We start from the raw sequence: 15919 nt of genomic DNA on the forward strand, positions 1-15919 counted from the left end.
GAGAGTGGGATGCAGTGTTATTTGTTTGTATAAAGTTTCTCAGCAGGCTGAAGAAGAATGAAATCCTTGTGTCTATGCTTATGAATAACACGTCTTTGACCTGAGCAATTTGAAATGTCTATTACTTTGCTCCCAGGGAGCAAGAAGCAGTCAAATGACCATCAGTCTACAACTGGAAGACTGGATTTTAAAAATCCATGTTTAAATGCACTGGAAGTCAATTATATCCCAAGCTGAAAAGCAGATGTGAAAGTCACATTGCTGTCCTCAATATCTTTTGATGAATGAAATACCAGAAGTATATTTGTATATCTGTCCAATGTAAAGAATACAGTTTTGTAGTTAATTATTTCCAAGCACGATAAGCCATAGATGTTGTGCCTGCCCAGAGTGGTTTTAAGACAGGATGTCTATGGATTCTAACACTTTGTATATTTATATCCCAATTTGGCAAAGCAGTATTTAGTGTGCCTTTTGGAAGGACCCAGAAAGTGTCCTTAAAATGGGGTCATTCTTCTTTCTAGGCTAGATCTTCCCTGCACGTATGTAGAGAACTGGTTGGGTCTGTCAGACATCAAGATTTCCTTTATATCCGTCCACTTTCTCTATCTGAACATACTGACTTGTGGAACAGACTCCAAGGTGACTTTGCACTTCTCCAAGGATACAGCAGTTTGGCCAGATCTGTGGCATAGCTGTTGCAGCCTGGGCACTTCTACAAGGCACAGCACATTTGACATGTGCAATAGGCTTCATCTCACGGACTTTGTACACAGAGCTGACATCTACACACAAACTGCCCTCCATGCCCCTCTGCGCGGTTAGGAGACAGCAGCAGACACAGCTGACCAAATTTAGATATGTTTTCGTATACAAGAAATCAAACCATACAGTGGGTGTCCAGCTGGCTTCTGGCCACATGGCATCCCATGTGGAAGTCTCCATGTGGATGACTCCCAGCTTGCTGTGGTTTAGTCTCCCTGCACAGGCACGCAGCTGCCAAGGCCAGCTCAGCCTCACAGCAGCATGGCCACAGCTGTGTTAGCTCAGCACAGCACCTGGGGCACAGAGCTCCTCGGGGCTCCAGCCTGGGACTGCCTTCAGGGCTCACACAGACATGCTGGGCGAGACCTGCTGAGTGCTGAATGTTTGGCAAGGTTTCTGTGAGCTCTTGGCTGGGGATTGAAAGTGAAGTCCCTATTATAGGTGATCAAAACCAGCAATCTCTTTGGAAAAGAGTCCCGCCCATTCTGAGGAAGCCAGGGAAACTGAAATAACATCAAATGTACAGTAGAGGACTGCTTTCTCAGGCTTGTTTCTCTAATGTTCCTATTTCTAATAAACAATTGCATAAATGAAAGTACTGGGAGATATTCAAGCAGGAAAACATCTTTATTTTTAGGAAGGGCAATAGGCTATTTATCTCAAGTTGGCTTAAGCAAACAATCTTCAAAAAGGCCTCAGAACTGTAGCTGCCAGTTTCAAATACTGCCTATAAAAACAAATAAACAAAAGCAAGCATGCTTTGGTTCGGTTTGGAAATGTCCTCAAGGAGCAGGGGGCTGATGTTTCCATGGTAATGCCATGTACTTCCAGCAGACTGGTCTCTGCTTTAGAGACAAAGACTTTAAAATGAATGGAGGTGGTTTTGAGTATTCACTCATCTCTATATGGTAAAAGATACAGAGTTTCAGAGACTTGATATAATTTTGAGTCTAAAACCTCTGTTTTTCTAAACTGTTCCTTCCAGATGGATGAACATTCCACATTAATGTGAAGCTGCCAAGAAGGGACATTGCTCCACTCAATTTGTCTGATTGTTTTCATCAATGCATTGAAAACATGGACTTAAATTATCCATGTGTCCTACTTTTACAGGTATCTATGGCTGATATGATGCCTGTTATATCAGAGGAGCAACACTTTTCTTTTCCCTGTGTTCTGAAGCAAAGATATTCATAATGTTCAAGTAGAATTTGTTTTCTTTTCTTTTTCTTTCTTTTCTTTCATTCCATAAGAGACAATGGGGACTTCTAAGAGTCCTACAGTTCCAAAAGTGTTGATGAATCAATGCCAAGTGATAAACATTATTATTCAAATAATTTACAATATGTGTCACAGTTCTCCATAAATGTTTTGACTGAGAGATAGCCTCTCAGGCCAGATTTCACACTCCTCAAACTATGACTTCCTTAGGTTTATGTCTTTTTATAATATTTTTACCACCTTTACAGAAGAGATCAAACTGCAGAAAAATGAAAACTGGAATGCACAAATATATTTTCAAGATTAAACTATATGGCAAATTAAATTTCATCAAGATAAAGAAAGTAAACAAAGTGTGGTATGTCAGCTTAACCAGAGATAGCCTTGTACATACTTGGCCAAAACCAGATGACAGCTAATGAGAATGAATTATATTCTTTTCCACTGAAGGCTAAAAGAACATAATCAGGAACAGTTTCTAAGACTTGAATGGCATATAATAAATGATTCTAAAGTCGTTTGTCTAACCTCTTGGCATATGAAGAAGTAACATATGGAGGCTGCCAGAAACTAAGAAAATGTGCATTTTTTCCTCTTGCCATCAAAAATCACTCTTCTACACAAAACATGGTGTTTGCGGTACAGGATAGAACTTCTTTGTATTTTTGCAGATAGATGTGGGATATTATGTTAGTTCAGTTAATTTTCATTTCATCATGAGCCCATGAGTTCATCAGTCTCAGCTGTGCCCAGATTGTGTTCACTTTTACTATCCTGACCAGACCTTTCTCTCCAGTAGTGAGACTCTACCAAGTAATATCATAATGTTTGACCTTTGCCTCATGCCTGAACATCCATGTAGTTCCCTGAGGATCCTTCTCAGACCTGGAAGGAAGCACACCTTTGGACTCTCTCTCTAGCAGCAAAGACCATAACACTGCTGGGAGCTGCAAAAAGGCTCTACTGGCACTAAACTTAGAAGTGACTTGGCAGCTGATGTGCAGTGGCAACTACTTTGAGTTCTGTTCCTTAGTTTCAGTTCCCCACGTGCACCAGCTGTTTCCTCTTTTACAATAGTCCTGGAGGACAGCACCATCTTTTTCTTCTGAGCTTGTTTTGGACCAGATGTGATGGGATTCTTGGTCCAAGACTGAAATTAGTATCATGGATGTAACACAAGCTGAAGTGTCCATTAAATGTCTAAAAATGCAAACCATTTAAACCTGAACACACATGCTTTTGTGTACCTCAGCACTTGGGAGGAAACTCTGGAAATAACAAGCACTGATGCGGATCCAAGGGAGCCTTTTATCGTGGAAGAGAGCCTTCATGTGTTTATATACTCACAAGTCACAAGTTCCAGTACTAACTAAAGATCCATGCCACATTTTCTTACCATTAGATGAAAGAGTCAATGGCTACACCTGAAGTATAGAATAAAGCAGTGTTGGGAGCTCCTAGTCAAACAGGATAACACAGCCTGTGTCCATGTGCTGAAACACTCCCTCCCCGTGATTGCCCAGAGAAGGGTATCCCTATAAAAACTGCCTCTTGAGAGCACATCCTAACAGATGCCATGCCCTGAGCTGAGCCTGGTCATGGGGAGGAAAATCACAGTCTGTCAAGGAGCAAGAGAAGAGGCAGGTTCAGAGCAAACACCCACCCCAACACAGTTGCACCAGGAAAGCAGCAGGAAAGGAACTGGGGACCTGGTTCTGCCCTCAGTTTGCAGGTGCAGATCAGGAACAGCTACAATGAAATTGATGGAACTGCTTGAATATAATATGGGAGTAAATTCATACTCTGTGTATGTGAATTGTCTTCCATCTTCAGTCCCATCTTGCACCCAGACCAGCAGAAAGGTCTGAAGAAGCAGAAAATTACGACATGCTCCCCAGCACTTTCAGCATGCAGCTGGTTCTTGTTTTTAAGTAATGCAATCATTAAATCCAGATGCAGGGCGGGAGCAGGGGAATAAATGCCCCACGGGTGCAGAGATTTTCAGGAGATCAGCAAGGCCAGGATTGGACTGGACTTTTCAGCTTGAACTGGAACAAACTTTGTCCCTCAGGGAAATAAAATATCTAATAATTGTGAAGACATAATTGCTAAGGCAGACCTAACATTTTGGCCTTCTAATTGTCTTCACCATTCAGAAACAGACAGTGGACGGAAATGTTCCTCACTCAATTGCCTACATAACTATTTTGCAGGGAGGGTATTTCCATTTTGTTCCAGTCCTGTTTCTGCTTTGTATGCAATAATTTTGTGCTCCCAGAACATTCAGCAATTTGAATCCCTCAATTAGCTCAACACTCTGACACTTCTTTTTATAAATATGATGTTGGCTCAAGCTCTGGAACAACCAACCAATCACTCCATTATCACGAGTAGGGCAAGGAGCAACAAAAACATATCAGAATAATTGAGAATGCCTGAGAAAACTTCAGAGCCCAAGGGAAATCTGGATCCCATTTTCTCTTCATTCTCTTGTCCCTCATACTATTGATTGTCAATATCTCATTTCTGGTTTACATTGATGCGACCCATAGTTTAAAGTACTGTTTCAAAATAGCGAGCATCGGCACCTTCCAAGTTTTTTATGCTTAATTGAATAACATGAGGGGAAAGGCTATGAAAAAATACTCAGATGACTTCCCAATATCTCATTTTAGATAGAAAATGAAAATAGAAGGACCCAGACTTGAGGCAGATGTCTTAAGGAACTCTGCTAATTCTAAGGAACTCTGCTAAACTGGTTCCCAGTGTACCTTAGCAAAGTCTGTGCAGCCCTTTTCCTTAACGCTAAAACAAACAAGCACTGGCCTGCACTAACTTCTTACTGTTGGGTTTGTGGACTAGATAGAAGCTCTCTCATGGCTGCAGTGCAGGCACACCATCAGTTGAAGCATAAATGAGTTTATAATTATGGCTGACTAAAGGATTTTCATAGACATGTTCACAAGCATTCCTACATTTCCATCGTCCATAGTCACTATCATAAGTAAAAAATCATTCTGCTTAGACCTGCAAAACCAAGAAAGCTTTTGGGCAGACACTAGAGGAACACAGCTAGGACCACCCACCACCAGCTCTGTTCATCAGAGAATACAACAAGCTTTAGACCTGTATGGGTGGAAAGAAATATTGCAAAGGCAGACATTGGGACAAGAATCTGTTTTCAATTTAGAAACTCTCTCCCTTCCACAGTGTGTGGTGTAATCATTAAGCTGCAATCCTTAGTCTGGCAGGAGCCAGTCCTACTGCTGTGTAAAGACTAAACAACTGAAAGAAACAAGCAGTAGAAATAGACAACATTTCCCAAAGAGTCTGTGGTCTGAAGACTTTTCCTCCTAGGAGCTATTATCAAAGAAAGCGTTTCCAAAACAAACCAGATAAAATTCTGTGCGCAAGAATGGTAAAGGCAACTGAGTTTTCCATTTATGTTCATCTCCACTTCTCAGAGCTCTCTGGGATAAGATGGGACTAATGATTAATTTCTAAACCTCATTTCTAAAGCCTGCTGTTAGTCATCTCCTAAGATGTTGTTTTCTAAGCGAGCAGCTTGTCTGGCTGGAGCTACCCACACTTGGGAATGGAAGTTAACACGCAGCCGAGACTCAGGATTGCTGGCTCTTGCTACCCAGAGCTCCCCAGCTGCAACTACAGCTCAGTGCAGACATGTGAGTGCAGGTCCCAGGAGTGACATGGCCACAGCGTGGCCAGGGCTGGCTAGCAGGGACATTTGGCACTACTGCTCACAGGCCAGTTTCTGCAGGTAGGGAGGTGTCATTGTGTGGGTCTTCATTTGGTACTGCACACCTGCTGTTCTGCCATAGCTTACCTGGGCATGAGGAGCTGCAGGTGCTAAGCTGTTTTTCTGCACAGTGCAGAAAAATACCTCATCCTTGATTTGAGGGCCACCCTGGAAAATAAGGAATAGGAAGATACAAAGGAAAGCTAATCCTGATTTGATCAGTGTAATAAGATAAGAAGCCTCTTAGCTCATACAAATGCAAGATACACCCTTCTGAGTTACTTGAACTTTACACTTTTCCCACTTTTTTCAAGGGTAGGTGACCTCAAGAGCCACAGAATACAAAAAGTTCTGTACAGAGAGCCACAAAAAATATTTCAGTCTGGCATACGTTAAACTCTGACAGCCACTTCAGGGATGCTGTTTGTAAGGGATAGCAGAAACATCACTATTGACAAATCACTGGTGTGGCAAATAATTTTTGGAGCACTAAATGACATGCCAGTGTCTTTATATCAGCTCTGCAACAATATTGCAAGACTTAGACAAGAGTGAGATATTTAGGATCCAAAAATTCATGAATCTAGCATAATACATGTGACATGGGGGGACACAAGGTGAGCAGGGTGACACAGGGTACCTGAGGTAACAGAGTTTGCTGATGAGGTCAGCCTGTGTATGTCTCACCAGCTTTGCATAATGAGGGAAATGTTCCTCAGTGAAGAACAAGAATTTATACACAACACAACAAAAACTATCCACTTGACTTTTCTTCTTATTTTTCACTCTTTGAAGGGCATCTTAATAGCTTTGTGTTTCTGATTCCTTATATTACTGCTGTAATTATTATTCAAAAGAAGGTGATCCAGATATTTACAGTTTCTCTTTCATTTTGGTAAGCTCTGGTAAATTATCAAAATTACTAAATTATATAAACAGGCAAAGCCACACATTTATTCAAAAGGGCATTGATCTTTGTAGGTATGTTTCTTTTTCACAAAGGTTGTTCATCCAAATCTCATCAAAGCTTTGATGTAAAGTAAATTTTCTAAAGCTTTTCTCTTTTCTTTTCTTTTCTTTTCTTTTCTTTTCTTTTCTTTTCTTTTCTTTTCTTTTCCAGTGAATGCTATTCCTTTCCTATAAATTCACTTTCTTTACCGAATAAGGATTATGGTTTCTGGTTAACTCATCCTCTAGTACAACATGCAGTAAGAATCTGCCAGCTCCACACCCATAGCTTGTCAGGGACAGAACACAGGCAGGAATGCTGACAGCTTTAACACTCTAAGGCAAAAAAGCAAGCACCAGGACAGAGTGAAAGAACAGACTCAAGTTCAGCAGAGTGTGTGTGGTCTGCTATTATGGGGTGGTGCAGTGTGCTCTGGGGAGACCTGATGGCTGTAGTCCTTGCTTTCCTCTCCTCTCACCAAACCTGACTCTCCAGCTACATATCAATAGGAAATGCTTTTTTTTTCTCATTGTAGGGATGCCAAGAAGGATTTTATCGTACCAGCTCAGGAAAATGCTCTCCTTGCAACTGTAATGGTAATGCAAACAGATGCCTTGATGGATCTGGAATCTGTGTGGTAAGGAATTCCTCTGTTCTCTGATTGTCTGACTTTTAATACCAGCGCTCAGTTTCAATATAATGCAAAAGCAGTGTCTGTGCCACAGGAGCTTTTTGCTGAAGAAGGATCATAATTAGGGCCAAGATCAATAGAGTAATAAATTATCCTACCCAAAATTAATTCTCACTTAAATTATCTCTGCAGATTCAAAACAGTTCCCTCATGCAGTATTTGTGACAGTTAACATGTGGAAAATTTTTAGTCCATCAGAAATATGGAAAGAGTTTTGTATACCACTAGAGGAAAAAAAATGTATAAATTCAAACACATTTCTTTCTCCCCTTTATGAATACAGTGCTGTGTATAATATAAACAATTTACAATGGTGAGTGACCCCTGTGAGTGTATATACATGTGTTACCCAGAGCAATTCAGCTGCATGGCAGTCTCCTGCTGCCAAGGAACAACATGAGAAGGTTGAAACAAAACACCAGGGGAAGAGTGTGTTGAATTCCAAGGTACTGTTACAATTTCCCATATGTTCAATCTGACTCAGAATCACCTCATACAGAAAGCTGTGTGTTAGTAATAGTAGTCAAACATTTGTAGCTCCAGAGCAAAAATCAGCCCAGTAAAACTAATCCCAACCACTAGCAGGCAATTAGGGCACTAATACACTAAAAAAATGATGGAAGCTAATTGTGTTTAAACCACATAGCAAGAGCCAGGCACTAGTATATTCTTTGCAGGCTTGTAAAGAGTATAGCTTGTAAGAGCCCAGAACCCCTTGCTCTGTCATGTGTTACTTTTGACAAGTCATAAACCTTTGCCCTCAGTTTATCTCTTCATAAAATGGACTCATAATATTCACATACTTTGCTTTGTTGCAACCACTATCAAGTTTTCAGTTATACAAATACATCCAATCAAGTTCCATGGCATATTTCCTACAATTTTTATTTCTGTGGGAAGAAGACTGTGCAGCTGTTCAGCACAGGAAAAATTACTATGGTTTGACCATTGTAATGTGCTTAGAATTGGCTGGTTTCTGCAGAACACATATTGGCTGACTTTTTAATATTAAATTTTTAAAAGTGGTTTTAGACTGCCAGGCATTCCCAGCTATTCTCTTTTGCATGCATAAGGCTTTTGGCTCATGGGATCATTGTCCCCTTAGTGTCAAGTGACAGTGATGCCAAGGGGAAACTTCTGATGGAAGACTTGGGAACAAGATAGAGAGCTTGTCACACATCTGCTTCTGATGACTCTGGTCACCAGAGAGCTTCTGGAGTAGAATATATGAGGTAGGAAATTATTATATCCTCAGGTTACGAACACAATAGAAGACCTGTTTCTTGTCTTCTACAAAAATATGAGTGAAGTCAAGGGTTCAAGACAAACAAACAATCAAAACCACAAAATTCACAGTATCAGGAAGAAATTATCTGTAAGTAAATGTACATTCCTGATTGGTGTTTCTTCTCTTGGAACCAGCTAGGTAGTAAGGAATAAGACTAAAAACTAAACCCTAGTTTACTGTTTGAGTTCAAATTGCCTTTTGATAGCTTATCTGAAGGATTTTAAAAGCCATTAAGCCCAGGTAATTTCCTTCTGAATAAAAAGGAACAGTGAAAAGAATTAAGTGAAATAAAAGGGAAAGGTAGAGGAAAAGTGCAGAATGAAAAGGAGGTTTAAAGGTATGATAGCATAAACCAGAACCAGAGATGTCCATGGGGACTGCGGTAACAGGACCTTCCTGAAGATTTGGAAATTTCCAGAGAAGTTTGGAAGAGTAATGAAATTGGTAAACAGCAAAACGTGACTGAGAAAGCCTGGGAGAAGAAAAGCTTGGAGAGAGAAAAATGTAACTTGAATTATAGCAGGAAGAAGCACTTTAGATGAATGAACTAATTGAATTTAGGAAAAGGTGACTTGATGGTTGGTATTGTGACTTGTATTAGAATCAGTGGACTTGTATTAGAATCCCTGGAGAAGGACATGTACGGATCTGGCCAAAGCCTGCTGGAGCAGAAATGAGTCAATATCTCTATTTCTGGGAGTTCAATGGGAGAATGGGAGCTCACCATTCTCCCTATTCTCAAATTTTAAGGCCAACTACTACAATAAGTCTTGCATTAAAACCACCACACCTGACAGTTAGACTGATTTTCTGCATTCAGTTAGTTTTTAATGAGCTGTTAAAAATTAAATCTGTTATCATACATTATTATTGTTGTCATCCTCTACTTCCAAAATTATGAACATGCTATCTCCCTGCTTCCAAGATGCAACAGCGTTCTAAAGTTTTATCGTTTATGGACTCTCCACCATAACCACATCTTACCTTAACCTTGAGCCATAGATATAAAACATCTTTAGCAGCAGACCTTTAGAAGAACTGATCTTCCCCAAAGTTAAAGTTTTCTATATCTCCATGTTTATCAACATAATGGAATGATTTAAACATTAAAAAATCCATCACTTTGTAAAGTTAACTCTGCTAACAATGCTGGAAGCTACAATAATAATGTGAAAGCAATAATAACACTGTGTTTGGTTAGTAGATATTTTTTTATAGTCTAAGCAATAACTAAGCTGTAAGACCTGAATAAATAGACAAGACAGTATGAAAAGGAAAAAATACTCTGCTTCAAAAGGGATAAAAATAAAGTGTTGGGCCCCATATGATGCTCTGAGGCCATCACATTATGCAAATCCCTCAAATCAATTTGGCAAATGTAGTTCCCACAGTATACAAATTAATGAAATTTTCACTGCCCTGTGCCCTGAATTCAAAATCAAATAAAATTAAACTCTTTTTAATGATGCCTTAAGGTAGAGCGCTCATATCTTTAATTTCTGCTGACATATATATCTTGAGGTTCTGTTTCAAAACTTCTCTCAGCTTATTCATAGAGTGCAAATCAAATCCACGAGTCATTAAAAGCTTATTGAATGACACAGTCAATGAATCAACAATCTCCTTAGGTAACCAGACAGAAGAAATTATTGCAGACAGGGCCTTTCTTGCTTAGATGTCCACATAAAACCAGTACAGAAATCAGTCACGTGATCCTGTGACTAAAACTGAAGAGACACACAGTCCATTTTGTTAGGATAGAAAATCACCCATGTGTTAGAAGAAGAATAGCCAGCACAGCGTAAGCTCTACTGATGTTATATTAAAAGAGAGATGTCAAATAATGCTTCATTTCAAATACATTATCTGTTGATGCATGTAAGGCCAGTAGGGGAGGAAACACCAACTCATTGTGCTGATCTTGAACTGTGGATTTGTAACATAATTTTCTCAATCCTGGCTACGAGAAGAAAATTAAGTCTCTTTTTAGGCTTTAGATTTTGATTTTGGAAACATGCATATATGTGATGTTAACGGGGTGAAACTGCAAGAGATTCAAGTGCAGACCCAGGGATGTGCACTTCCCTTGCATAAAGCCCTTCATATCTTGCTGCTAGTAAGATAGGAAGTATGAAGGGAACACTTTACCTCCTGTACCATCCCCCAGACCACACCCCACCAACAACCTACAGCTGACCTATTTCTTTAGAGCTCCACTGAGGGCTTGACATTTCAAAATTCAGACGTGGGAATGATCTTCAAATGACTGATCATCAGAGGGACTGTGATGGTCGCCTCTGAAAAGGGTGGCATATGGAGGTTAAACAGCTTTTCTAAAGCCATGAACTGTCACACTTGCATAGGATTGTGCAAGTAGTACAATTCACAGGGCTTTACAATACTTAAAAATTTGATTGTACAGTCTAGGGAAGCAAGTTGCTTGAGGTGACTGCAATATATTATGGCAATGACTCCAAAAAAACACAACAAAATTGATTGTAAGGTTGAAAGTTCTTCAAAAATACCAAGCTGTTTATCCAGGCAAAATTTTTGTTAGACTGAGTTATCAGTGTCTTACATGAGGTGTCTACTGTTAATGGAGATTAGATCTTCCCTGATGCACGAAAACACAGAACAAAAGAAGTCTGAAGAAAGCATTATAGCAGAAGGTGAAGGTAAATTTTTTGTTGTCTCCCTAGAAATGTCTAAGTGATTTGTTATCATTTCAGTTCCATGTATTTGATTAGTCTTTATATAAGGCATCCAAATACTCATAAGGAAATACATAAATAAATAGATAAATAAATAAATAGATAAATAGGTGTGGCCATTTTGGAACAAGAAAGACCAAATGATCCTAACAGTGGAGAGGATAAATCCACCAGTATCCTTTCCAGCCTTTTATGGAATTTTTTTACAATAGAGCATATTGTCGTGTAAGTGATTTGTGTTTAAGCATTTGGGTTTACAGCTGAGTGGAAAGGTTGGAACAGATTTGGCAGTTCTGCCCAAGAGGATAATATGTTCCACATGGTTGCCAAGGCTGGTCTGGAGAACTGCCAGTGGATCTACAACCATCCATCAAGCATGAGCAAAAAGCAGCAGGGAGTTAGCAAACTCCCCAGCTCGTTAGGTACTTCTGCCTTCACAAAGAGCCGTGCTGCTTATAGCTCACTGCTTCTTTCTGCAAAGATGGGCTGCAGATATCCATACAGCATTGGTGACATATGTTTGAAAATCTAACCAGAATACAGTATTAGTATGCAGTGGTTGTCAAAAACATTAGTGTTAGTCAACACATTTTCTCAGGTATTTCCATCCCTCTTAGCTACGTTTAAGGTTAGTATTTGTTGTCCTACCCAATTTACTGTTGAAAACATGCAACAGTGATCCCCAATGTGTGAGCATGTTCTTTCCTCTCCTGCACAGCCAGTTCCATGAAGGAAATCAGGCCAGGACTGCAAGGAAGAGCTGCTGCTGCTCTCCCACCTGCTCAGCCACATTTGTCACAGTTAGCTACACCAAGTGATGGGTTGAGAAAGCAGTGGGCCAGGTGCATTTGGCAAGGCATTAGCTCCCACTTCACTAATACAGGACAAGGTCTATAAATCAAAACTTTGACATATAGGGGGTATTTTGACCCAAACCACATCAGGAAATTAGTTATGCAGCTATTCTCCATTTTTTTTTTTTTTTTTACTTAGACAGCTGCCTTTACTTTAGTGAAAAATTGCACAATACTTTATGTTTACATTAAGTGCCTCAGCTCCTTCTCCCCTATGAAATTCTGAAAACTAATACTGCATCTCACCCACAATGGCTGGAGAGAGAAAGAAGCTTGAAACCCTAAACCTCATAGATGGAAAAGATAAAACACGTACAACTCTTGGCTTTCAAGTCATTTTGATGCACTCTGGTTGTAGCCATGATATTATGAAAATCCTTTGTTGGGATTTTTCCTCTCCTGAGAAGCTGAGGAGCCTCAGGAGAGAAATGTAAACAATTACTATCTGCTGTTGTGGAATGCAACAGGTGCATCCATGATTGGTCCATGTAAATTGTTTTCCATTGATGACCAATCACAGCTACTTGTGCCAAGGTTGTGAGCAGTCACAGGATTTTTGTTATTCTATTCTGTTCTGTTCTTTCTTGTTGTAGCCTTCTGATCTCTCTGTTCTTTTAGTATAGTCTTAATGTAGCATTTTAATATAATATCTAACATAATAAATCAGCCTTCTGAAATAGAGTCAAGCCTCGTGTCTCCACACACGGAGAGGAATCATCAACACTCTGGTTTTTATTATTATTATTTTGGGATAGCAACAAATTCTGATGTGCTGGCACGGGCCATGCTATGTAGTTCTGTAATCTCAGATGTGAGAGCATATATGACTCAACTGCTTTAACAGTTGTTAAAATACTATCTCTCAGAAGGACAAGTAATAAGGGAGAGAAAAGGTAAACAAACAGACAATTCCTGATGCATTGCAACAATAACGGCTTTCATCTCCAAAGTAGTAAGACTGTCAAAGTTGGAGGACCCTTCCAGATTTCACAGACAGTATTTATGACCCTGTTATTTTGGGGGATTTTGTTTGTGGTTTTGGAGAGGTGGAGGGTTGTTGTTGTACTAACTTACGAGAGGCAGGGCTGAGTACTAACTTTTGATTGCCCCTGGAGTGTCTCCATGCCATCAAGCATTAGGTGTGTAACTGGTGCTCTGCACCACTCTGTGGCCGGTCCTGTCTTTCTTCAACTTTAGAGGGCACAAAGAAAACCAACGTGCTACCTATTTCCTATGGAGAAGGTCCAGACTGCCTAAATTGCACTTTGTTATCCCTCGGATGAAGTAATTTCCCTAAAACTGCATACATGGCAGATTTAATGAAGCTGGTGCCTTTGAAGACCACCAGAATGAATTCTTTTCTTGCAAGTTCAGGTTCCTAAATTAAGCTCGGGCAGATTCATGCCTCAGTTTTTTTCAGTTGTATTAATTTACACAAACATGCTTGTCTTGTGCTGAGGAACTTCTCCTGGTACTATTGCCTAAAGAGAATCAACAAACTTTTCATTATTATGTCTCCACAAATGTATGTACTGAAAAGACCTGCATCACATGAAGTGTTCTGTGTTCTCAGAACAGTAATTCCAGCTTTACTTCCAGTCAAATGGGTCTAGGAGCTCAGTGTTGACAATCATTCCCAGGTAACACTGCATACACCCCACACCCACTCATAGCACCATTCCATGTTCTTTTCATGTGTGCACTAACAATTACAGTAAGAGCCAGGTCAAAATGCTCACACTGATTGTTGGCACTCAGTGAGAGTGACAGAGAGGAGGAGGAGGACCAGCTAAGATTTTCTTACACAGTCAAACACAGTCCAGCTACTCTGTCATCAGACAAGCTGCTGGTGCTGGTGGATGAGTGATTCCATGCTGTAGACTCATCTAGAAGCCTTTAGAAGCCAGGCTGCTACTGATCATCCACTCAAAATTATCCACGGAGATGCAAAGCACATTTCTCAAACTACCACACCACTGTCACCCAATGCTGAGAATCACCAATGAGCTGCAGGGAGGGTGTTCTCCCTGCCTTCAGATAGGTCTCTTGGGCTTAATGCACTCAGCAGTTTAGTTGTAGATACAAAATAATGGAACATAAAATATAAGGACACCTTTTCTATCACTGTAAAAATATGGCTTTAAATACACAGAGAAGTTCTGTCTTGCTAAATAAGATAAAGCCATTTTTACATAATCACTAACCAGAGAAAAACCACAAATGTGCACTCAGATAATGGGGTATTTGTGGTAAGAGAGCCCTTTTTCGCTTGCCTTCAGTTTAGATACAAAAGTGCAGATTTGAGGAGCAGCATTTGCTGTCCTGCTCTGTTCATTGCAGTTGTATTTGAGCTTTGGAAACCAGTAGCAGATTTACTCAATAGCCATGTGTTGTGAGCTGAGGACAAACAAGGTGAAGTGACTTGATCAAACAGAGTGAAGGCTACAATCAAACACAACCAAAGCCTCTGCCAGTGCTTCAGACACAGGGTGGCTCAAGCACTTCAAGTGCTCATGCCCAAGCTCTCCTGTTTCTCTGGGGGTACATTAACATCATTTTTTCATTGGATAAAAACAATTGCAAAATATCTTTAAAACTGTATTATTCTTCTGTTAGCCTTCTGGCTCTCATCACATGCCCCATGGTTAGTGCACTTCTTTCCTCCTCCTCCTCCCCTTCCTCCTATTCACACTTTCTCCTAGTAGTCTCTCATTTTAGAGGCTCTTAATTAAAATAACCTTCTGGTTTTCCATATACTAAATATTTTATTCCTTACAGCAAATAAGACTAAGTAAAACAACCTCTATCTCTAAAACTACTAATGGCTAATCTAGTTAAAGATCTGTGGAATAAATATTGACTTTTTTTCCTTTTTCTCTTCACATTCTGCTTGCTGTAGAGTTCTCTGGCCAAATGACAGCCTTGCACAAAGAAAGATTTCTGGGCAATGGGTTCTCTATGACTATAAAGTATGCAGGGAGCAAGACAAGCAAAGTCCTCTAGAATCAAAATGGATCTGAGCCTATAAATAATGAGTCTTAATTGGGGATTCTGTATGGAATTCAAATAAGGAATAGTGGGTTAAAAAAAAGAAAAAAAAAACAGATATGTTTTCACAAGCAAAACCAAAAACGTCAATGTTGCCAGGACAAAATTCTGCCACTAAATCAAAGTCACAGCATGAGAATACAAAACTAATTTAGGAATGCCTGTGCAAGTGAAGCTTGACTATTTATTTTCATTAAATGTCTTCCCTAATCACATTCCTCTCTTCTCATACTCTTTCTTCAAAGAACACACCATGTTTGGAGAAGAAAGTGAGTTTCAAATCTGCAGGGGCTGCTGCAGGTGAACAGTTGGTTGGCTGATCTCCCGCACCCCACTCCAGGGCTGTTGAAGATATTCCAGACACAGAGACACCAAGGTGTCCCTTGCCCCAGGCTAAGGAGCTCCCTCCCATTTGGAGCACTCCTAAACCCCACACACATCGTCCCTGTCAGTTCCTAGCTCCTGGGCCAGGTAGCACAAGAGATCCCATGCAGGATCCCACTCGATTTCTCTGCAGCCCATGTGTCTCCCTGCCTCCAGCAGAGGCAATGGGAGGTATAAGCTAGGACAGAACCTCGACTGGTTCCCATTTCTAAAGTCTCTGTTTCATACTCCGCCATCAGCCACAACTACTC

The 15919-nt window shown here is 40.2% G+C and overlaps 1 protein-coding gene across 1 annotated transcript in view; it reads left to right on the forward strand.

Moving 5' to 3' along the window:
- Positions 1–15919, forward strand: part of LAMA4 (laminin subunit alpha 4) — a 99266-nt gene that overhangs the window by 14821 nt on the left and 68526 nt on the right. Inside the window, exon 2 of the mRNA XM_041414872.1 lies at positions 7228–7329. Within this exon, the coding sequence (XP_041270806.1) occupies positions 7228–7329 (102 nt within the window). The remainder of the gene's footprint in view (positions 1–7227; positions 7330–15919) is intronic.

Source organism: Onychostruthus taczanowskii, unplaced genomic scaffold (assembly GCF_017590055.1).
Source record: "Onychostruthus taczanowskii isolate IOZ18803 unplaced genomic scaffold, ASM1759005v1 scaffold48, whole genome shotgun sequence".
Taxonomy (NCBI): Eukaryota; Metazoa; Chordata; class Aves; order Passeriformes; family Passeridae; genus Onychostruthus; species Onychostruthus taczanowskii.